Genomic DNA, 25,400 nt, shown 5'->3' on the forward strand with positions numbered 1-25,400 from the left:
AAAGAGATGATTTTAAATACTTATTAAGGAAAACTTTTCTTGGGAGTCGTCTATGATCGCTGGCACTTTCCGGGGCAGTACACTGTCAGAGATGTCTTGGTGTCTGAGGCGCACGGTATTATTACTATGACGTGATGATCACTGAGGCATTTCCCCTTCCTGGAGGTGCCGGCAATTGTGGGCGATCCCAAATTTAAAAATTAAAATGTTAATGTGTTTACTATGTATTCTGTGCGTGTATGTTTTGTATGTTTGGTATTCAAACTGACAAGCCACCGCTTCTTTTGATGCATATGTAAATAATTTGCAATTTGTAATTTGTTGTGGATTTTTTCTGAATAAATGTTAATTATATGTCTATTTGATAATATATATATATATATTTGGGTCGCTGGTTAACCACGCAATTCCTAAAGAAATTATGTATGTTTTTAAATATATATTTGTTTAACAATTACTTAAACAGCGCCACATGCGATTTGATCGGGATCAAGTTTGTCGTAAAGGAGTCTTACGATCATTGAGACGATTTCTGCGAGTTCAGTATCGACTGGAATCAGCTGACCTTACTGGTATATGCATCAAATTTGAAGAAGCAATTCAACTGCTCAGTTGCCTGCCAACCAGCTCCGGCAAAACCCTCTCGAACCTTTACATTCACCAGCTTCTGCAAACACACGAAGAGGGCTACACGCAGATGAGTTTTGTAGAAGCCATTGGTCGATTCGAAAACCTTAGTGTGCTGCACATCGACTATAACTGTATATCAGACGACCTCTTAGTAACTCTGTCGGAACACAAACGAGGTATTCTTCAGGAAATTGTGATCAAGTGTCGACGCGAAGACACACATAATCACGTGGTCGAAGAGGAGTCATGGAGAAAGCTGCACAAGAGTATGCCGCTATTGACAGTGGAGATGGTGTGCCGGGAGATTGTGCGTTTTTCTGCTCTAAAGCCAATCTTGGTATCGAGCATGCAATTGACTAGTCTAGAGATCCTTGGCCATGATAACTCGGACAACTTCCAACCTGATCGTCTGCTGAGGCATATTGCCAAGGCGTTTCCGATGTCATTGGAGAGATTGGTGGTAGACGTCAATCAGGTTCGGAGAACAATGAGCCATGGGTTTTTAGCAATCATCATGAACTGTATAAATATTGATTACTTGGAAATTCATGGTAGAATCTTGGTGGAGTACCTACAAGAGATGTTCGATCATTTCCAGGTAGTTGTCAATAAGGATAGATTGGCGCCAGGTCCAATGCATTTTAGATATATCGGATACGGCCTAGACCACATCGATGGATTCGCTGAAACAGCGGTGATGTTTGAAGACTATCAAAATTTAGTAACACAGCACAACTGTACGTACGAGTTTCTGATGGATCCGTATTTAGCGACTGCCTGGTTATAACAACCTCATTTATTAATTACAACCTTGCTCTACGTTTTTGACGAATCATGTTTAGTATAAAGAAAGGGCAAAGTTCGGTTGATTCTCGAGCTTGACAAAGGGCTGGCAAAGTAATCATTTAATCTTTGTAATCGATTTACATTTTTCAGCTTTAGGTAAGATTATATCATGTATTATCACAATTGCTACCCTAATAAAAAATATAATAAAATTTACAATGTCGTAGTTGCAATCGCATTTCATTGAGTCTGTTGCGATTAAACAATAATCTGTCTTCATTAACTGAACAAATGACTTACTTTGTGTAAGTTACGTTACCAAATAAGGTAAGTTACCAATCAACCTTATCCATACGTTGGTTGGACCAACTGGTAATCAAGGTAAGGATTTTCGTAGTAAACGTTTGTTACAGAAATCCTGTGTTTATTTTATTTATTTAGGTACACAGTACATGCACCAAGGATTGTCAATAGCAAAATACAGGCTGTCCTACTTGTAGGTGACCATCCCTTTCACAAGACAATACACACAATACTTTACACAAAGGGAGTGAGTTGTTTTGGTTGAGAAAAAAAATTCTTTTTAACACTGACAGGAATTGAACCCTGGACCCTGGGATTGGAAGGTAATCATCTTAACCACCACGCTGCATACTTGCTTTTGTAAATGCACTCATTGGAAATTTGAAAATTATTTACCCTTTTAAATGAGTAATTTAATGAGATACTTTAGGGAAGAGGCACCCACTTGTACGAATGGGTCTCTCGCACTGCCACGCATTATGGCGTACCAATGAGAGTAGGCCTAGTACACATGGGACTGTTTGCGGTAGAAGAAAAAGATTATGGAAAGAGATGTTTGAAGAACACTGTGTGGGACTACGTTGTTTGTTGGAGGAGCGAGAGTGGATGAGGGGACGTTTTTGGAGAATGTGGGTGAAATTCGTATGTAGGAGAAAAAATGTTCTGGGTAAGAAGTGTGTGAAGAATGATATTTTTGGAAAGGTTCTTGTAGACGGAGAAAAGTGTTTGGGAAAAATTGAGTGGTGAGAGGAGTTGTGGTGTTTAGGGAGACATGCGATGTGAAGTGAGATGTTTTGTGTACTGAAGAACGTATACAATGGTAATTTAACAATTGGACGAACGGTATGGTAACAGAAATATCAGTGAAACCAAGGAAACGGAGCTAAAAACTAAGCTAGCATACTACGTGTTCTAAAACAACGTCGAATATGAAACGCCACATAGGCATCTATAAGCCTAATGGTAATTATACAGAGGGATATAACCACACGGATGTAACTCATTTTTATAAAATTATACCAAGGTTATACCTGGGTCATATAAAGAATGTCAGTTTGGCATGCCAGAACGTTAGGCATGCCTTTTTGGCGTTTGATGTGCATAGAATTTGAAACCAGCAGATGTAACTGACAGTTTCATTGGTCACTTGGGATGTACGGCGTTCCATACACAACTGTATTGATTCGGAAAATATATGTACAGTACATGGATTCGCCTTCAGGAAATGTTTGGTTAGGTTATTATACATAATACGATAAGCTGCAGATTGGAATGTTTTATTTATTTACGAGGTGGAGCCGAACGCAACAGTTCTTTCAACGAATGAAACTATTCTTTCCATTGGAAGATTAAAAACATTCATTATTAATTAATTAATTAATACACTAAAATAGATCCTTGTCATTTGATATTTTATGAAGAATAAAGTTCTTCCGAATGGGACAGTCCCCATCGGTATCCGGCCAGTTTGTCGAAACCCAGTTTGCCGAAACTCAGTTTGCTGAATCTATGGCCACTTTGCCGAAATTAACCAAGTTTGCCGAAATCATGCCAACCCAGTTTGCCGAAACGCAGTTTGACGAAACTCAGTTTGTCGAATCTTGCCGTCACCGTTGTATACTGTACTTTTCGCATTGCATTGCAATAACTTCTAAATGAATTCTCAATCGTACAGATGCAGTCATAGTAAGAAAGTGCTTCATCGTAATCATTTTATGATGTTAATATTTAACTGCTTTTAATTGACTTTCGGGAAACTGAGTTTCGACAAACTGGGATTCATGGTTTTTGAGTCGGCAAACTGGCATTCGACAAACTTGGATTCGGCATAGTTGACTCGGCAATCTGACATTCGGCAAACTGGGTTTCGAAATTCTCGCCTAGGTCGATTCCATCATATTCTTTCAACGAATAAAAACATTAAATTGGTGAAGCCGTACAAAATATAACTACTTGAATGGAACAAATTGAATGGAAATTTAACTACATTACATTACAGTATATAACAAAAATATAAATATATTATTTATCTACTGTTCACATCGTTCTACTACATCAGGGGCTGAAATGAACCATAACATCGGGATAACCCTCTACTCGTCCGAAAGATGCAATGAGTTCTTAAAAGTGTACACGAGTCAGATCTATAATACACTGGAAATCCTTAAGTGTTTGTCCGAGGTTCTACCAACCACCAACCAAACCCTGGGCGGCTGAAACCAGCGCCGATGTTAATGCTGTAGTCAGCGGCACACCTGCCAATATTACTCGGCCACTTGATTCGCCCAAAATGTAAATATAAAATGATAATAATAATAAAAATAATAATAATAATAATAATAATAATATTAATAATAATAATAATAATAATAATAATAATAATAATAATAATAATAATAATGACAAATGGCAATACCAATGAAATTGATAATTATAATCGTAATAATGATGATAATGATGATGATGATAAAAATAAAGATTAGGCCTATGTTAAAACATGAGAGGTTGCAGCATAAAATTAGATGAGGCATACCCAGGTGCAACGACAATGTTTACCCTTTCTACATACAAAAATGAGGACCAGACAACACCTGTGGTTGCATTGTTTTACAATTATATAATTCAGACATCTGTTGTTATACAGACCGATGATAATTATTCATGCCATTAATCAACAGTAAAGCAAACCGGTAATTGTGAATGCAATAGTTTTCTGTTTTTCTAATCATACAACTAATATTAATTAATCCATCAACACTCAAGATCATATAATGATTATTCATCACCACCCACAAACAGGCAATTACATTTTTTGTCAGATTCGGTTTCAACCTATGTTACACGGAGCGCCATGAACATTATTTCCTCATCTGGAATAAACGCCTCCCTCTAACAAACTCCCCCTCAAAAACCCTTCTCAACAATAAACGCTCCGGGGCGTTAATTCGAATAAATACGGTATATTACTTTATTGTATTAAAGTATATACTAGATACAATTTTTAAATATTGTGTACGGAATGTATGAAATATAATTAGAAAAGCATTCTATCCACTTCATAATGTTGTTAATCTATCCATTACTACATGATTATATTAACCTCTCCCCACTCCTCCCCCTTCCCGCCTACAGTATGTTATACTCTGAATGCGTCGAACTTCACTTAATGATTATATAAATCTAGCTTATTCGCTCTGTTAGTTTTGATTTATAATGAAAACTAATTCATGATATGTTTTTAATAGTTATGTTATATTGAGACCAGTTATTTATGAAGAGCTAAGTCTAATGGGAAATAGCAGACCTAAAAGATGACTATTTTAAGTAGAAATGAATGAATGCTTGCGTAGGTGGATGAATGAATGTATAGAAAGATCAATGAATGAACAGTGAATAAGTGTGGTGTTTCAGAGGTAGGTATAAACTTTCATAACTTAATTCCAACGATAACGAACTTCCATTTATTTATGATAACATCATTTATCGATAACGATTTTAAGAAGAAAAAAAAATCGATATAATTTGAATTACATCAATTTATAATACTTTTAAACTAAGAGTTAATAAGAAATAAGTTAATAACATTTCCCAAGACTGAGTAAAAGAAATTGTGTTGTCTGCGAAAATTATGTAGCATTGTAATAGGCATAGGAACAATACGTAATAACATTGCTGTTACTATTATTGCACTGTTATCATTATTTATAATTACGCATATCACGTTCACTATACGCCCTCTTCTTAAGCATTTTTAACAAGACAAGATTTCCAAAGAGATACTGTTTTATATAAGAAATTTTACACGTGAAGAGATACATTCTGAATGGTCTTGCGGTAACGCTTTATAGCTATTTTAGGTATAATGTGGTATTTTAAGCTCATTAAATGTTAACTTATATTAAAATGTTTCATGATTATTCCATTGCTGTTTTTTTTAAATAATTTACTTTTACCTTTTACATGTTGATCATTAACTATGTTTTTAATCTGTACAGCGCTCTGGTCTGTTTTTGAAGGACGCCAAATAAATGATTGTGATTATTATTATATATACATTGTAAACGGTAAAGAAGAGGAACCTGCGAGTGCGAAAATTTCCCAACCAAGATTGAAACCCAGGACCTTCCGTTGTCTATGCAGACGGCTTAATCAACTGGGCCATTGAGGCTTTTGTTAGAAGTTCGAAGCCGATTGGAGGCAATTCATTTCGCACTCTACGATATTACGATATGTCAATACAACACCTGTCTCTTATACACATCTAGATGTGTATAAGAGACAGTAGTAAGAAATCAGTGTTTAGCATGCCACAAACTATTAAACAAAACAAATTATGATATAAATTTATATCACAACCAACATTATTCAAAAGCATTATCTAAAATGGGTAAGTCGTTAAAAAATAATACATTTTAAAACTCTTTTATACATTACCCTTTGAGTTTTATAGAAAATCGTTTGAAAATTTATGACATACAGATCTTGGACATCTCAGGAAATTGAATCCCAAACTCTTGGGAATTTAATAAAAGTACTATTATAAAAAGCATTAATTCTGGATGTTTGGTGCACAAACTTTAAATGACCAGTGATTCTCTATTACTGGGTTTTGGCAGAAATATTGACAGATAATAATGGACAAAACAAAAACAATTTTCCGTTATAGATAGTGTGCTATGATGCGCGATATGTCCAGGATTAGAGAATGGAAAACATATCTATGTGAAGGTCCTTGGATGCTCTCAAGCTCATCGACATTCGTCTGATGAAATGGCAGCCATACTGGGCTGCCATACTCGATTATAAAGAGACAGATATATATGTACTATATACCATCTTATTAGAATCTCTCGATTTGAAACAGTAAATTTAGTGAATTCGTTTATAATTAGCAACAACATTGTCAACCTGTTGTCCCCATTTGAGTTTTGTTTTGTAATAGATACTCTCCGGCAAATATCTAATGTTGTTTCTAATTGTAGATGATTGATACTTTAGTCATCATTATAGGCCTAGATTTTTCTACTCTGTCTAACATACATAACTTTACACATTTTATTATTTAACGACATCATTTCTTTCCCCCATACTGCAACATCGAAATCATTTTGCAACTTGACACTATCAATTCAGTCATTGATCACTCTAAATAGAACGATGTCATCTGTATACTGCGGCATATGCGAAAGGTAGGTCAGGTACATACCAATTAAATAGTAAAGGATGGTATCCGTAACACACACTAGATGTATGGTATCTGATTTTACAACCCCTACCACCCCCCCCCCCCCCACCTTTGTTTTCAAGTTAAACATGAATATTAAAGGCATCTGATGATACAGAGCTGAATAATGTGTTATGAAAAAAAATCCAGAGATGTCCAAAAGGGGGGAGAAAGTGGGGCCGATCGAGATAACAATAACCTAGGGCCTAAGGGGTGCGCGGGCAAGCCCCCGTGAAATTTAAATGATCTAAACGCCCGAAAAAAACCTTTGAGGCATTTTGGCCCTCTCGGTAACGGTTAATGAGATACAGTTTTTTGAATATTTAAAAATATTGGGGGAAAAGTTGGAATAGAGGACGGTTTTTAAATATTTAAAAATGTGTATCCCATTTACCGTCCCCGAGTCTTTCGTCAAACACTGTTTTCGTCTCTTATATCAGGAGATATCATTCCCCTCCCCCACCCCCGCAGCCTGCTTTAAATTTGGCTGTACCTTGTGCATGGATGTTAAGAAAAAGAACATTACAATTTCATATTCTCTTCAACCATAGATAGAGCTACAAAATGAGCTCGCTTTTATAGATCCATACTTCAACTAAAATTATCTGGTCTATGTGGCATGTTACCTGATTGTGTTTCATCAGTTACCACTGCTCCAGGGCACGACATCTTCCGACATTAATATTAATTCTGTATTCATTTTATGTCATTATTTCGTTCACTTTAATCTTGCTCTTTTTATGTCTGCTTTGACTCCCAACGATTTCTTCTGATTTTATCTGTAGAGTATTTGATATAGGTGATGATTGTACATTTTAAAATCCCATTCTATAATGATTTGACCGGGTTTATTACTTTTCCCGGTTATCCATAATTATAATGATGCATGCTTTCTCTGAACATGAAGTCGAAGGTGTATGTAGAGTTGACGAGTTGACTGCCATTAATGCACTTTATAGCACCTCTGCTAAAGGCAGACTATTCGTTCCTCGATCTGTCATCTATTGTGTATTTCAGTTCGCTGAAGGTTGTTCTTGGGGTCGCTTGGATGGCATACGATTTTTTTTATGAGTAGCATAGGTATACCGACTATCATTAATCGGTCGATCCTCCTCCGACATTGCATCAAATCTTTTATTATGGCAGTAATAGGCTACATCACTCTTCAATAACTCAGTTCTTCCACAGCCTATTCTAGGTAATCGCTTATTCTAGGTAACTCCTTATTATCCTTTAACATAGTTTTGTGATAGATTTCTTTACTGTACTTCATAGTGGTTAAGTCATCTTGGCTGTAGCCTCTGGTTCCTAGTTCAACCTCTCCAACAACTGTCCAGTTTGATACATCCATTTTCGGGATTTCGTTAATAAAAGGCTCACAACATAAGTTCCACTGTTCAATTTGTTTTCCTAACCTATTATGTCTTCCCATTACAGCTTTAATTATCTCATAAACTAACTTTGGCATCAAACTATGTAGCGTGGCGTATGTACAGACCTACAGTTCTAACTCTTGCTGTCTTTTTAAAGTAGACCTATGCAATTATTGCTTTGATGGTCCATCTGCTTATTGACTTTAAGTCAATTAAGAGTCGCTTCTTTTGACATCAAAATTGCTACACATTCTCTGTGTCATTATCATTTAGAATAAATAATTGCCTTTCATGTTGCCATATAAATTTCACTAATTTCCGTCCAATGATGCGCTGTTTCCACGAAAAGGTGCGAATTGATGTCTTTGTTTGAAGATTACTAACAAGATTAATTAAAGACAAATTTGTGCTATATTGTTTTACTGAATCAATAACGAATAACATTTCAAAATGCTATTATTTTCATAATACAGAAAGAATTCAAATCTGCATTGTCCTACATATTTTACACTCCTTTTTGGATAAGCCTATATGCCTTAAATTTTACTAGGCAGATTTGAAAAGCTGGAAACGGCATGTTGATATAGGATGCGATGGTCACTTTAGTTAAAATATTATAGCAACCAGTTGAAGTTTTATGCTCCGAAAGTGAACGTAATTTGACAACTTTATCAGGTGTTACCAGTCTAAGCAGAGACAATTAGTCTCACGTTTAAAATATAAACACTAGTAGCACTTAATAGTCTAACCTCTATTATTAATAAATACACATGCTCACTGTGATGTGTGCCGCTGTTTTGAAAGCGATTTCCAAATAAATATTATTATTATTATTAAGCTTTCGCCAGCAGTCTATGCTGACTTCATCAGGTGTAGTGAAGTAGTACAGAGACGAGGTGAAATATATTCAGAATAAAAAAAGCTATTCGTATAAAGTCAATAAAGGGAGTACATTATCTAGAACGCTTTAATAAAGGGTTGACTAAAACCAGTTGAAAAAAGAATGAAATTATTCCTGGGGTTTTAAGCTTAAAGAATAGCAAAGTAGAAAGGAATTAGCAATTTGTTAAGATTGGTGATCGATGGATTGTGTCCGAGATGACAGTAGAATGGTTGAACTAAGCACAGTTGGTGGCAGAGGAGAGTGGGGAGCGGCGTTGAAATGACCCGGTTCCCCTTCAAGAATCAAACTGAATAATGACAACTTTTGAAAGTAATTTATGTATTTTCAAAAAGTTTATACTATAGGTTTTATAATAGTTTTTCTGTTTTATTTTTCTATAAAAGAGCTTTAAAAAATTCTACTGCACCATTAAGGTCAATTTACCTTGTCTCTAAGACTATATTTTGGTTAGATAAATGTGATTTTCGTAAAATTTAAAATGTTCGTCCGTGTGATTTAATATCTTACTGCAAGCAAGGATGTATAAAAATGTATACCTCCCTGCTGTATGTCACTGCAATACCCTCTTCGTGCGTGGTAAACTATAAAGAGTATTACAAGACAATCCATTATAGCCGATAGCTTGAGTATGCGAGTTATAGGCATATGGGCCGATAGATGGGAGAATGGATTTAATAATTGGACGGGTAATGGTGGGTGTTGATGAGTGAGTGAGCGAGTGTATAAATGAATAGATGAATGCATAAACGATTGATTGAATGAATGAATAAATAAATGTATAAATGAGTGAGTGGAATTTGGATGGATGGTTGATAGATAGATTGATAGAGGAGTGAATTAATGGATGGATTGGACAAATTGGTTTGTAAAACAATGAATTGATGAAAAGAGGAAATTGTTGAATAAATTAATGGGATGATAGATAAACCTAACGGTATTTATGACCCATTTTCTGAAATTAGAAAAATATGAAGGCTTACTATCAATAAAACTAAGTCCCATCGGTAACGATTGACTAGTCTTTTTCAATCACTAAATGACAGGAAATATTATTACGGTATTCTGTTAACATTTTTATCAAAGGGAATGCGCCAACCGGGGCTTTACCATCATTTATTTAATTTATTATTCAATCATAACTCTAAAAGATCTATGTGAAAAGCAACTCTGAACTAATTCTTAAAATACTGCAACGTTATGTTAAAGAAAGTGTACATGATCGCAAAATTCAAACAGACTTTGCATATATAAGATTACAATTCATAGCAATAATAATTACAAAAAATAATTATAATGATGATGAAAGTAATACAATAATAATAAATATCTTAAGAACTTTATCTTGGCCTGCCGGCAACAGGAGAATTAATGGCATGTTTCAAATCCTCGGTTGATGTGAACGTTGGTAGGGATGATGAAGTTACACGTTTATGCATTATATATTGCATAAATGCAATAGTACATTTGATATTAGTAGATTAATGCAAACTTACGCTGTTTGGCAATGAAATGTTATTGATGATTTATAAAATATAATAATATTAATAATAATAATAATAATAATAATAACGATAAAACCATGATAATATGATAACAGCAGCAATAGAAATGCAATTGCAAAAGTATCAGCAACAACAATAACAATAAAATTATAACAATAACAATAATAAAAATAAGACCTGATAATGATGATAATTATACTAATTTAATTTATAAAAAAATAGGTGACTACTTGAAATATATCTCTATCATACATCTGTACATTTATCTTTATTGGAAAGATCTATGTGAAATGATTGATATACTGCTGTGTAATTTATATCAACGTTGAACTACTTCTTAAACTATTGCAATGTTATGTAAAGAAAGTGTACATGATTGCAAAATTTAAACACACTTCGAATATGATTACATTGCATTTTTACAAGTCAATATATTGGAATACACATATGGATCTTTATTACATTTGTCATAAATGAAATAATAGCAATAATAATTACAAAAATAATACTACAATAATAATAATAATAATAATAATAATAATAATAATATTAATAAAATCAATAATGGTATTTCATTATAACAGTAATAAAAAATCAATAGCAAAAGTATCAGCAACAATAATAATAATAATAATAATAATAATATCATAACAATAACTATAATAAAAATAATAACTGATAGTGATGATGATGATGATTATTATTCTAATAAATTGATACAAAAATAAAATATGACTATTTGAAATATATCCCTATAATGGATCTGTACATTTACATGATAAACTGATTCTCTACATTAAAAAGAACAAACAAAAACTGTCACACACCATGTGTGACATATAGTACATCAGAACACAGGTATAGCACAAAGGTCTTCTCCAGTATGGCATATGTAATTGATAGAAAAAAAACAAAGATAGGCTTTAGGGCATCATATAAATCAGTCATTTTGTTTGGATAAAAACTATTTATAAATGGATTGGTAAATTAAAAACGCTTTACTGGTCTAAAATGTCGTTGATGGGTAATTGATCTGAAGTATTGCGTTTACATCACAAGGACTGAATCGATCAATGTTATCAGAACGATGATTTAGCTCATAAATTGGAGGAAACGTGTTCAGTAGAAGCAGGCTGCTAGCTAAAGTTGCAAGATGATGATGACTGCAATACTACATTTATTATTACTATTAGCAACACTGATGGATCTGACAGTCAAAATAAGTATGAACAAAGTCTCTACGCATATTTCAGTTAAGCAAATGTCACATCACACCGTAAGCAAAGTTATTAAATATATTAGAATATAGAAAGACGGATGTTGAAGAAATTTACAGATGTTTGGATCTCTATTTTCCCTAAACTCACAAGGACATACGGTACGGCAGTTTAAACTAAAAGAGGGTGTAGAAATATATAGTACAATTTACTTGTTTTAGTACTCTACATTGATAATTATTGTAATGTTAATATTTGTGAAATTGCATGAAATAAATGGTATGTGGTATCGCGATAAACTCAAAAGTACATACAGAGTATATTTAAAAAATTGGGAATTGATGGCGACAGAAAACCATTGTTATTTATTCCAATCTCAATACACCTACTTAATATGAAGTGAGTTTTATCTTCGTGGTTAGTGCTTGTCTTCTCATTCTAGGACCGAGTTCAATTCCCTTTTTTTTTGGCCGGACTAATTACTAAGAAATACCTCCACTCACTAAGTATTGTTCCATCGTGGAATTGGCAAGTTGCTTGCAGTTGGATGCGAAAAAAGATAATCTCACTCAACCACGTTTTTAACACACCTCACCCTCACAGCAGTGGCTCCAGAAATTTGCCGACGCTGGTCTGACATTTCCAACAGTGGTGGTCCGAACCAAGGGGGTCGGGGTCCCAGAATAAAATCCCTGATCGGGTTCATGGGTTTTTATGATTTGTATGGTCCATATTGTACTTTTAGATCACTATGTTATGAATAGGCATTGTGGCGTCAGATGACAGTGGGGTCCAGGCCTATCCAACAGAGGGGTGATCAAATTCCTCCTGCACCCTCCCTCCACTAACTCATTCACTCCTCTCTCTCTCTCACTGTATCAATAAATGTATCAATAAATCAGTCAATCAATATTAATCAAACAGTCTACTATCCCACAACTGAGCAGATGAACTTATTTACTGCATTGCATTGTTGGTGTAGGTGGATCTAAACACATAATCCCTGCCAATTACATTACAGCATTATCAGTCAGTTAACTAATGAATTACATAATCAATCTTTCAGCAGTGACTTTGAATAAAGAATTAACGATTCTTGTGTGGTATATTTTATGACGATGCTAAAAACCTTGTTTGAACTCCCAAGCTCTTTGTATCACAGTCACAACCTTATCTTGCCATTAGTTGAAAGTGTCTCTCATAGCCAATGGCTATGAGAGACACTTATAATCAAGTGTTTTGCCATTGGCTAAGAAAAAAAAAAACTGGATACTACACGTGAATCGCCCCATGTCTTTTTAATCAAATCAGATAGAACTTAATCAATCACCACTTCTACTAGTATAATCCCAACGATCAATACACCTGATGATGTGTTCAATTGTACAGATTGCCTTAAGGATATACTGTACTGAAAAAATGAAAAAAAAAAAAACCCTCAAAAATTCAATTATACCATTGAATTGCAGATTTAAAGGACTGAATAAGTTATAGGAACAGTATTAATTTAAATAAAAATATTGAATCACAATGGTTCGTCTGTCCTTATTTGGAGTATATACTTTATACTTAGTTATCTTAAACTTACAGTATCTGGTATTATTTCTGGTGATTCCACCTTTATAATTATTTTGTGTAAAACCAATTCTTATTTTTCTATTAAGGTGTGTGCACAGTATCAAATTTTATGACAAATAACTGATATGCCCATATTTGGGTATAATTTTGACATCATCAAGCCCATATATGGGCACATCACACAAATTTGCTTTGCTTGTTGAGGAAAATATTTCCTTGTTTGACTTTCGAAGTCAGTCAGAAAAGCAAACATGGCAAAAATACTTGTAACCTTGTAACATAACTTACTTAAATATCACATAGCAATAACGTTTTGCATTATTATTGTGTGTACTGTATAGTCATATAGCTCAAAACAGTCAGTATGTCGTAATTCAATAATCAATGAATTTCTATATCACAACGATTATGTTAAATACCTGATGAGATTATTGTGCTCAATGATACGCATTGCCTTAAGCGACATTAATTCGTCAAGTTTAATGTGACAGGCTACTCATTTCATGTCGTTATATTGGTGAGCCCACTTCATCCATTCATTCGTTTATAGAATATAAACATCCTGAACATGGTAACATGTACTGCAAAAGATATCTACACATGCACAATATTTTATTTACAATCAAGAATGACAAGAACAACTTAAAAGCATATTAAAAATGTCATAGATACAGTACATTCAGGTACCTTTTACACAATATATTTTTAGCTTTTCATTTAAAGACATATTAGATTGGTTTGTTCTAACCTGAATAGTGGTGTCATTAACTTAGTACACTTATTTGCGTAGACCTTTTATTGCATTCACTTCAATATGAGTTGTGTCCCATTACACTCAAGAAAAATTACACTACGGCAGAATTTTGTTTCACGTGCGGAACATGTATTGAGGGCATCAACACTGCAAAATAATCAACAAAAATCGGCAAGCCGTTTGCATTAAATTAGTTTAGACCAAGAAAGGTTGTACCACCTTTTGCACTTGGATTGACAAATGCAATGCGTTTTATGAAAATCCTGCCTAAGTACTATGAGCCAAGTATTAGTGCATGCTCAATTGCATGACCATAGCATGGTTTTCAAAGTTCAAAACTTTTGGACACACAGAATGCACATAAAACTTTCCATTACGCATAACACCGATTCAATCAAGTTGCGCTGTTAACCTGGTTTTTAAATTGGAACTAATGCAGGCTGTTTGCTATATTTTGTTCTGCTCAAACTAAACAGGTACGTGATTAATTCATTGAAAATATTTCCAGGACTTTGGGTACAAAATTATAAAAATTTCTGCATGATTCCACAATGTTTTGCCTAAAAAAGAAACAAATGTGCCGAAAAAACGGATTAAAAGAGGGTAGAAAAAATATAATTATTTCGCCTAAAATAGAATTAAAGAATGCAAATTTTCAAAGTGGTTTTAATGCAACCTGGGCGATAAACTGGGTTACAAGATAAACATAAGAGTAATTTTCTCCTCCCTTTTCAATCTCGCCCGACATTATGTGTTTCCGTTGGTGCATCAACTCGATAGATAGTCTCAGCTACCTGATAGTAAGCTTCGTAAACGACCTCATCAGGTGTAACATCATAATGGTAATGACCGCCCACGCCATGGTGACCAAAACCATGGGAATGTTCCAGACGTAAATCAAGTCCCTAATGAACAAATGAAAAAGGTAAAAAAAATGTCAATAGATAAAATGATGGGTTCAATAATGATTTGTTCTTACAGTTAGTTCGGTATGGACGTTACCAGCTTAAAAATCACCTTAAACAGCCTATCAATTTAAAGAATTTTGAATGAAATAGACGTCAACCTCAATGGAAGAGGCAATGGAATTAATTTATAATGTAGGATTTGACAGTGTCTAGTTAATGATCGAGACTGGTTGTGACATGTATTGTTTAATGTATGTAATTTTGGTGCCAAGATGCATTCTTGTGCGTTTGTGTTAACGATGTTAGAAATTAAATTGATCATAACCAGCAATACCCTAAACTTGTGAAACTCATTTCTATCCTAACAAAACAATAGATGATAATATGTTGATAGTGATGATGATGATGATCATGGTCATGATGGTGATAATGTCACATGATAATGATGCCAAAGAAGTCTTTTGTGTTAAAACACATCCCAAAAAATTTGTTTTGGTAAAATGGCAATCACAAGTATTAGCCATGATCAACATATTAAACCGGACACTCACTACGACGAATCCACATTTGCTTCCGGCGAGCGATAGACGATGCAACGCCGTCTGCTGAGTGTCAGTGGCAATCTGAATGCATCCCAGGGACGGATTTGGCCGGGCCACCCCCCCACTTTTGGGAGGTAAAAAAAAGGGGAAAAAAGAAAGAAAAAGAAAAAAATGATAGGCCACAACGCCTCAAATGCTATTTTCGGGCGTCTAGAACACAAAAATTTCGCGGGGGCATGCCCCCCGGACCCCCTGAGGCATTGTTGTCTCGATCGGCCCAAATTTCGGGCCCCCCTTTTGGACATCTCTGGATCCGCCCCTGCATCCTCATTAAAAAGACGATCAGTTGGGTCCGCGTATTCACATGTGTTCTTGTCGCGTTGCCGCCGCACGCAGTGAGTAACCGACTTTAAATTTATATAAATTTCAAGCTTCAAAAGTGGCCATTTTAAAGTCAGACTCCGGAGGAAAAAAATTTTTTTATATGTTGTGGAACGGATTTTTCTAAGACAGAAAAAATTTGTTTGACGAACTGGGGAACGGTGAACGAGATACAGATTTTTGAAAGAGGGAAAGAGGGGCGTAACCGTCCATTTTTACACCTTTTTCGCCCAGTTATACAACTGGGGGAATATTCAAAAATCTGTATCTCATTCACTGTTGCTCAGTTTTTGATCAAACTACTTTTTTCTGTCATAAAAAAATCAGTTCTACAACATATCAAAAAAATGTTTTCCTCCAGAGCCTGGGATAATTCAGAAAAAAACAAACATTAATCAAAAACATTCCAACATGGTGTTTTTTTTTTTACTTTTCAGATAATCATACAGGTTTAACTAGGACTGTCGCCTTATTTAGTGGTCTTAATGTTTCAATTTTTTCACATAAATTCATGAATCTTAAATTCAAAAGATAATGGATTGGAAAACTTCAAATAAATTCAGTGGCTACTATTTTCTTAATATATTTTACGAACCGGTTTGGTTTAATTTCTCGTCAAAAAAGATGTAAAAAAAGGGGAAAAAAACCCTACTACGTGACTTTTAACAAAAATTTAAATACATCACTATGCATTATTTTAAATAATTTCCACTCACTTTGATAATTAAGTAACTGAATTCTTTAAGGATTTTTCTTAAAACATGATTGAAATAATAATCTCACAATACAGAACTGCCCATAAATTAGAGCAAGATGAAATATAATCGCAAATATCATATACCTGTATATAAACCTTAGATGTATTCACATAACAGTAAATTAAATATATTACCAGATCAGTATGTTTTGATGGGTTAATACCATTAAAAAAATTTGTTGACGTAAATATCTTCAATCACAGAAGAATTCAATATTGGGTGGATATTAAATGACTGGCCGATATAATATATGTTTAATGGCAAATTTGCTTTATATTCAGTCACTGTGATCGAGTGTGTATTGTAAATGTTTTATGTTCATTTATTTCAAGTTGTTTTATTGGTAATTTATATATTAGCATTTTACTATGTTTACGAAAGGTAATTTTGGAAAGTGTTGTAAATGATGAATTTTTGGATCTTCTAAGTTAATACTGAAGTAGAAATGTAGAAGTATTATTTTCAGGTAGTTTTGAAGTTTGTGAACCATTTTATTGTTTTACATCTTATGTCCTGTCCAGACTATTGAATACCTAAATGGGTTCATGATGACATCAAATCATGACCATATATAGGTACATCATGACCATATATGGGCATACAACAGTTTTTGGTCAAAGAAAATTTGATAGTGTGGGCAAGAGCATTATGGTGAGCAATAATAAATATTAAAAAATATATTTCAATTTGTTAATGTATTCCATTGTGAAAAACATTAGGATTACAAAGAACATATACAGATAACAAAAGGGCATAATAGCATAATATATTCACATTAGGAGCCAACTGAAACTATTTACAAAAAAGTGTCCAGGATTCAGCTAACAAAGAGAGTAAAAAGAATATCAAAAAGATTTCTTCATCAATTCCAAAACATTACATAGTCTTAAACCTTAGTGGCTAGGTTGCTTGCTGCACAATCCAGAGAAGAATCCAAGAGGGGAAATGGGGCTACATTACCCCCTCCCCCCCCACCTCAAAAAAAGTCCAGAGAGATAGAAGGATAGAAATGGAAGAAGAGGGGAAGTGAAAAGGAAATAATGAAAGGGCTGCATGATAACTCTGAAAAAGTTGTAATTTGTGTAGTTTGTATTGATTTTATTTGACAATTAACTATACCACATCATCCTCTCACCACCAAGGGGGCTTGGTACTTCATACAGTGCATGGCCCAACCCAGATTTTTTACTGTTATCTGTCCCTGCAATCTCAAGGTATGGGTACAATTCCTGTCAATGTTTACCAGATTTTTTTTCAATAAACTCCCTAAAAGTAAAAGGATTTCCACTTAAGTTTGGTAATGGCATATAATGGGCCTTGCATCTAAATATTAAATAAATAATAAATATTCATGTCTATAGTACCATATATTCACTCTCAATTGTAGGCTGCAGTGATCCGGTGGTAAAGGAGACAAATGTAGAATACACTAGCCTCTGACAAGTTCAGACGTGTTCATAAGGTCGATGATAACTTCAGGGCGTGTTGAGTTTTTTCTTAACTTGCAAATCAACAGTGTAATCAATATAAACTTATGAGGTTGCTCCAGAAAATGCAAAAATATTTGAGTACTTCTAAACAAGGACACCGGCAACACTTTGTTGTCTAACCATATTCACTTTCTTTCCTTTCAATATTTTTTAAATATTCATCAAATTTTCTTAATGTGAAGTGGACAATTGTGTGTTGTACTGTTAGGTAAGTAAACCCTGCTCTCCGGCTTCACAACAATTGTATACTCAATCAATCGATCATCCTTATTTGGAAACATAGATAACAATGCACGCAATACAATGAAAAAGTCAATTTGACAAAATTAATCAAAAGTAAAAAGACAATCTTCGGAGGATATCTCAATCAAGTGGTTTTGCGCAGCGAGAATGGTTTGGTTTCCAAACCATGAGGTCAGGGTTTCAATCGCTTGCTGTGCATTGCGCTAGTGTCCTTGAGCAAGACACTTTATCTGCATTGCTTCACTGCACCCAGGAGCATAAATGGGTACCTGGTGGGGTTGCCTGCTCCTGCACTTATTACAACAGCAATAAGCATGTAGACCCAATGAGTGGGGACAGAAGCTCTTCACATCTGCAAAGAAAGGTGCTATATGAATAGCCGAATAAATAAAAAAAATTCTCCTATAAAGTGTCACTTAGTCTAATATCAGGGTGGACCCAACTTACGCGTAAATTCAAATAATGTGGACACATTTTCTTAAAGGTTTACCCATTTTACACAAAAATATGAAAAATCTGGACCAATTTTTGGGACATTTTACCCATTTTAGGCTAAATATGAGAAATCTGGACTCATTTTATGTATGAAATTGCATAATTTGGACCCATTTTTCAAAATGTGGACCCCATCCTTTGTGGACCCATTAGAAAAATATGATGTATGCAGCTATACTAATTGCTTTATAATATAATGTCTTTTAATGTTAGTTGACAGTCGACTGTTATGTAGCATGCAGTTATCGGTTGCTATGGTGATATGGTTAGTATACTGTGTGCGTATTTACATTTAGCTGTGCGTATGCTGATTTGTGCTCCTGCAGTACATGTTAACTCACAGAGCTAGCGATATTACACATCAGCAGTAAATAACTATTGTGTTTGAAGAACTTGTTTGTAATGCAATTTTGATAGACAATCGTCAAAGAAATAAACATTTCTTAAAGTGATGATTTCTTAACTAGCCTAGGCTACAGCTAGGCTAGGCCTTGGCGGCCTCCTGCCTAGCCGTAGGCCTAGATTTAAATTTTGTTCCTTGTGTCTTTAAAATAGGTCTAGAATATTCCTATTAAGTTTGTTTATTTTTAGGGTATTAGGTTAAGAAATTCCTTAATTGTTCATACTTAATACTGAATTTGAAGTAACTTTCTGTGGGTTCTAATCAACCTTGTTTTACGAAAGCAATTTCCAATTAAAATTCAATTTTCATCGCGGTGCATGATACATACTGTAAAAGTTGTTTTCAACTTTTAAACACGAACCGAAAAAAAGATCAAGCAAAGTGTACACTAAGTGAAAAATTACCATACTGTGGGGGATAGGCAAATAAAATTGGGAGTTGCAGTGATGACGTCACGATTTACTTATAATAGCATTTACTGCGTTCCGAAAAGAGCACACATCATATCACATTACAAACTATATCTGATCCATTGAGTTGCCTATTACATTATAAATCTAGCTCCCATGTAGTTTTCGTTTTATTAAAGATTTGACCAAAGTTGAATGGGTTAAGTTACCTTTTAATGCTTTGTAGGATAAGCAGAACATTTAACATCATAAATAAACTGTGTAAAACGTACTGTATTTCCCTGGATTTTGTGTTATGTATTAGTTTCTGTTACCTGAGTGAACTACAGTAGTGAGTTTAAAGTACTAGCAAATGTTTAAACCTCAAAATTAATAAAAACCTAATTATGGTTAGTTTCACAAATGGTTTAACATACGTTGCACACAAATTTTACTGCCCTAAAATTAGTTGACCAATCACAATTAGTTTAGATGTAATCGTCATGAAGAAAACATGCATGAAAACATCTGTGATTTTGTTTATAGTTCGCCGTAGTCTTCACAGATTTGTTCTCTTGAATTGTATAATTAAATTTCAGGAAATATTTCAAATCTATGTCAACTGAACATTATAAATATTGCATAATTAACACAAATTTCTGAAAATTGAATTTGGTCAATATCTAACGTAATTCCATTTATATAGTGCTTTATACTCAAAGCCCTCGAGGAGTAGACCAGCTTACACAGCTTGAATAATCAATACAAAACTATAAATTCTAGGCCTCCTGTACTTTCACATGGTGACAAATTTCAACAAATTTTTGTAAACAGTACAGATCAAGCATAGTTGGGAATGTTTTAAATATAGTATATAATCTGTATTTCATTAAACATAATTTAACTTTGAGACAGTTATTTTGGAAGGCATGGCTATATGAAAGTTTGACCATTGTATTATCATCACAGAATCATAAAAATGCTGATATTACACTGAAAATATTTTAAATTATGGTTACACCATACAAAGCTATGCAAATCCCTCAACATGAGCATTTCACTGCATAACTAGTAAAGGTGTCAAGTATCTATGTTGTACATTCGGTGAATGAAACAGGCTCGGATCAGTTCAAAAGCAGGAATAATACGAGTTAAAAAATGTACTACTAATTCACAATAAACCTGGTTTCCATAACAATCACTACACGCATCTGATGACGCTGATTGGTCTGTTAAATCAAGGAATGTTCCCGATTGTGACGGGGAAAGCTACGCAGTGCAAAGATTGCAGTGAAAATGCTGCAGCGATTGTATGGAAGCCAAGCTTTATATCCAATGACTTTCTTACCTATTAACAATTTACAGTATAACACATAAGGGGATACCATCGGGACCAAAAAAATGTCCCCTTAATAAGGGGCCCCTGAATCTGTGTTGGTTATAGTGCTAAAATATTTCTTTGTTTCATGCCTGAAAAAAGTGCCCCCATAATAGGGGTGTTCCAAAGGAGGGGGTTCTACTGTATTTAAAAATGTTTTAATATACATCCTCTAATTCCAAAGAACCCAAATCATTGAGTTAGGCTACCGTTTATGTTCGTAGGCCTGTTTCGGATTAAAAAAAATTTAGCACTGAGCATAAGGCAAGTAAAACGTTCAACATGATGAGTAACTGTGGAAAACGTACTATATTTCCAGGGATTTTGTATGATTTAGTAGTTTCTGTCACACGACTGAAATAATGAGATTATAGTACTATTATCAGTAGCAAACGACTTAACCCCACAATTAGTAAGAACCTAATTATGAACCTAAACGGCCTAAATTCCCACTAAACATCCAATAACATAAACTTATTCAGGCTGACTTGAAATATGTAGGTTATAAGCGTGTGTTTACTGTATCTATTCATGGAGGAATTCTAATCGTCTTCAAGCATGCATGCATTGGATCAGTTTGTGTTGTTACTATCTTTACAAATTATGAAAAACAACACAGTTTTGAGCTCGTCTTCCAAATAAAATCTTTTTTTCATTTCACGTATGCAATCTCAAATATTAATCATAAAAAAAATAATAATTTATGATAAATGAATTATTAATATTCTATTATTGTATGTTTGGAAAGATGTTTCATATTAAAACAATGGCATTTTTGTAACCACAAATAAAATCATAAAAATGACCACAAATGAATAAAAATATTAATATCACAGTTCCACAGTCCAACCAATGATGTTTGAGTAGTTTTCGAGCTCCACCCAGGTCTTAGCACATTCAGGAGATTGCAATGTATTCTATACCACATATGCCTTAGATGACAATTCTAAATTATAAGTAATTAAGTACCAAATAACATTAAAACTTAGCATCGCAATACAAAAACTGAATTACATTGATGTTAACATTATAAAATACACTAAAATTCCAACAAACAATCAAACAGCCAGAAAAAATACAAATGATGCACACAAAATTTAAAAATACAGAATTACACTGAAGTTTACACCAAGAAAAACAATAAAGAAATTACAACAAACAATCAGCCAGAAAAATCACAATAAAAAGCGCACAAAATTTAAAAAAATACCAATAAAACAACAATAAGAAAAACAACCAATAGCATGAATAAGGTGAATATTGCTCAAGACAAAAGACAGGCAGATCACAAAAAATAAGGAAAAACACTCAATAAGATTGCCACAAAATGTATGTATTATGTGTGTTATAATATTACGGTATGTAAAGTATGTTCATTAATTGATTGATTGAATTTATTCGATGCTCAACATGCACAAGCAATACAAAAATGATTGGAGAACAAGAAAAGTAAAAATTAATGAGCATCAGGAATGCCCATTAGGCTGGAATCCAGCCCATTTTGGGGTCATTTTTAGTCAAAACTTTGTTTTTTAAACCTTGATGCTTGTTACATTGAATTTTATTTTTGTCTTTATCGTGGTTCTCCCATTTTTAATGTTTCTTCTTCATACACTTACAAAACAGTTGTAAAAAAAAGTATGTAAAAGCAGCTCTCTGAGATGGATACATGCGATGCCATTATTATTATTATTATTATTTTTATTACTACTATTATTATTATTATTATTATTATTATTAAATGCTTAAAATCAAGAGAAAAAATTTTATAAAAAAGATACAGCAGTAGTATAACATTGCTAAATGCCATAATTTACACACAATAAAATACTTTTTAAAACCAAATGAATATATAAATACTCAAATTACATATGAGGACATGTATAAAAAAGTAAAAATTCAAAATTACATTAGATTATCAAACGATTTAAATGTACAAAAATCAAGTTCAAAAATATAGCTCGGAAATAAACTAAAATAAACACAGGGGAGAATAATTTGTCTTCCTTTTCACCAAGACAAATGAATTTGAGACGATCGTAGGGATGAGAAAGTTTGAAAAAGAAATTTAGAATGATAGCATGTACTGATATAAATTTAACGAAAACCGTAAGCTTGATTGTCACATTGATTATCACATGTTAGAAGTGGTTTGGCGCGGCGGTAACGGGTTGGCTTCTAAAAGCACTTAATCCAATGGCCGGGATAATGATAATGTGAAGCACACAGAGGGCTTAACAATATGAGCTATATAAGTCTACCATTATTATTATTATTGCTCAAATGCTTTGAATTGTAATGCAACAAGTGTATTTTGAGTTTATATATATTAGTTTTAATGTAATTTATTTTTATCTTTTAATCTGACCTTGGTATTGCCATACTGATATTATAATTGTTTGCTGAATATATTAAATTGAACTGCTGCTGAATATATATGAAATTTTTCATGTTTACAATGGGACAAGAATAATGCATATTGTTGATCGTCAATTGCCTGACATTGACGATCAACAATATGCATTATTGTTGATCGTCAATCATCATGCAATACCTCAATATGCATGCTGCTCAATATGCATGCTGCTTAAATGGCTGTAATGTTGATTAAAATAAAAATATAATAACAAATATTGTTCCTTTTAAATTTATTAGACCACATATTCATTAGATGTGTTGTCTCTAGTCATAATAAAAACCACTGGTTATTATTCAAATTATTATTATTCAAAATTAAAATATTTACATCATAATTTTAACTTTAACATAATTTCCAATCCGCAATCCATAAATATTTTTCGCTAGCACCACATTCATTGTCTCTAAAATGGCTAGAATCTCAGAGCTTCTAAAGGGTTACCTCTGACTTCCCGACGAGAGTGTAAGTTGGTGTGTTCGGACATCACTCAAAATCCCACGGAAGTGATCCAGGGGTGAAGCGCCCGAAAACAAAAGCCAGACACTCACTGCATCGTACGACTGTCACACGACGAATCCACAGTTACTGCTGACGAGCGATAGACGACGCAACGCCGTCTGCTGATTGTCAGTGGCAATCTGAACGCATCCTCATTAAAAAGATGATCTGTTGGGTCCGCGTCTTCATGTGCGTTCTTTGTTGCGTTGCTGTTGCGTCGCCGTCGCACGCAGTGAGTAACCGGCTTTATAATTTAGGGGTTTCATAGGCTTATCTAATCAATTTTAATATGTAAAAAATACATACAATTTTTCTTCTCCCCGATGAATGTGTTTCTTCTGGAAAAGCCCCAACAGGTGCCACCCCTGGTGCCATAATCACCCGGTTTTTAATTCCTCCGCAAGTTTGGTATACATGTTGAACACTAGAAATCTTAGCTTACGCTAGGCCGATGATGACAGTTGGCATATTGTTAAACGAAGATTGAGTATCACAGAATGGCTTACGTAAAAGACGAACAACAAAGTAGATTAAATCTAACGACTGAGGGTGATTCCATTTAATGTAAATTAGGACTACTCTGCTTCTTAGCAATGGTTAATGATGCAAAAGAGAATCACCCATTCACACCTTCAAGGACGTTAACAACATCACAATAATCAAGAGTCGATTACCCAATAAACCTAGAAGAAGAGCTGAACAACTTTGGCAAATCGGCTGACGAGAACAATATCAATCTAAACCAAAGTAATGTGCCACGATGTAAATCTGTTTCCCTAAAAGAGAAGTTAATGGTGTCCTTCTAACTACAGTATCTCTCGTATACCATTAAATGTTGTTTAGGTCTGTTAAGAGAAAATCAGCTTACTTCTGACCATAAATGGCATACATCTATACTACTGCTATAGCAGTAGTATAGATGTATGCCATTTATGGTAGAATCTACAATATGTTAAAAATGTTAAAACCCATCTGTTAGTATTCTCAGAAACATGAATATTTTGGTGCTTTAAAAATCCCTAATTGATTGATTAATTATTTTAGTTACAATCTTTTTAATACATTGAACATTATATATACTATCCTTTAAATTGTATTTTGTTTTGAAACCAGTGTTTTTTTTAAGAAGCAAAGCCCAATTTTGCTAGTGATTAAGTTCACTTTTGAGGCATCTTTCTAAAAACTGTTGGATTCATTTTGAATTCTTGTAAATATTGTATAAATT

The 25,400-nt window shown here is 33.9% G+C and overlaps 2 protein-coding genes across 2 annotated transcripts in view; one reads left to right on the forward strand and one right to left on the reverse strand.

Annotated features, from left to right (window-relative positions):
- Window positions 1-1,557, forward strand: part of LOC117110059 (F-box only protein 39-like) — a 2,630-nt gene extending 1,073 nt beyond the window's left edge. Inside the window, exon 2 of the mRNA XM_033252642.1 lies at window positions 467-1,557. Coding sequence (XP_033108533.1) covers window positions 467-1,417 — 951 coding nt within the window. The 3' untranslated portion in view covers window positions 1,418-1,557. The remainder of the gene's footprint in view (window positions 1-466) is intronic.
- An 11,661-nt stretch (window positions 1,558-13,218) lies between these two features.
- Window positions 13,219-25,400, reverse strand: part of LOC117110035 (ester hydrolase C11orf54-like) — a 31,394-nt gene continuing 19,212 nt past the window's right edge. The window contains exon 7 of the mRNA XM_033252601.1: window positions 13,219-15,176. Within this exon, the coding sequence (XP_033108492.1) occupies window positions 15,003-15,176 (174 nt within the window). The 3' untranslated portion in view covers window positions 13,219-15,002. The remainder of the gene's footprint in view (window positions 15,177-25,400) is intronic.

The sequence above is a fragment of the Anneissia japonica genome, unplaced genomic scaffold (assembly GCF_011630105.1).
Source record: "Anneissia japonica isolate Jap-2015-1 unplaced genomic scaffold, ASM1163010v1 scaffold287799_len804019_cov200, whole genome shotgun sequence".
Lineage (NCBI taxonomy): Eukaryota > Metazoa > Echinodermata > Crinoidea > Comatulida > Comatulidae > Anneissia > Anneissia japonica.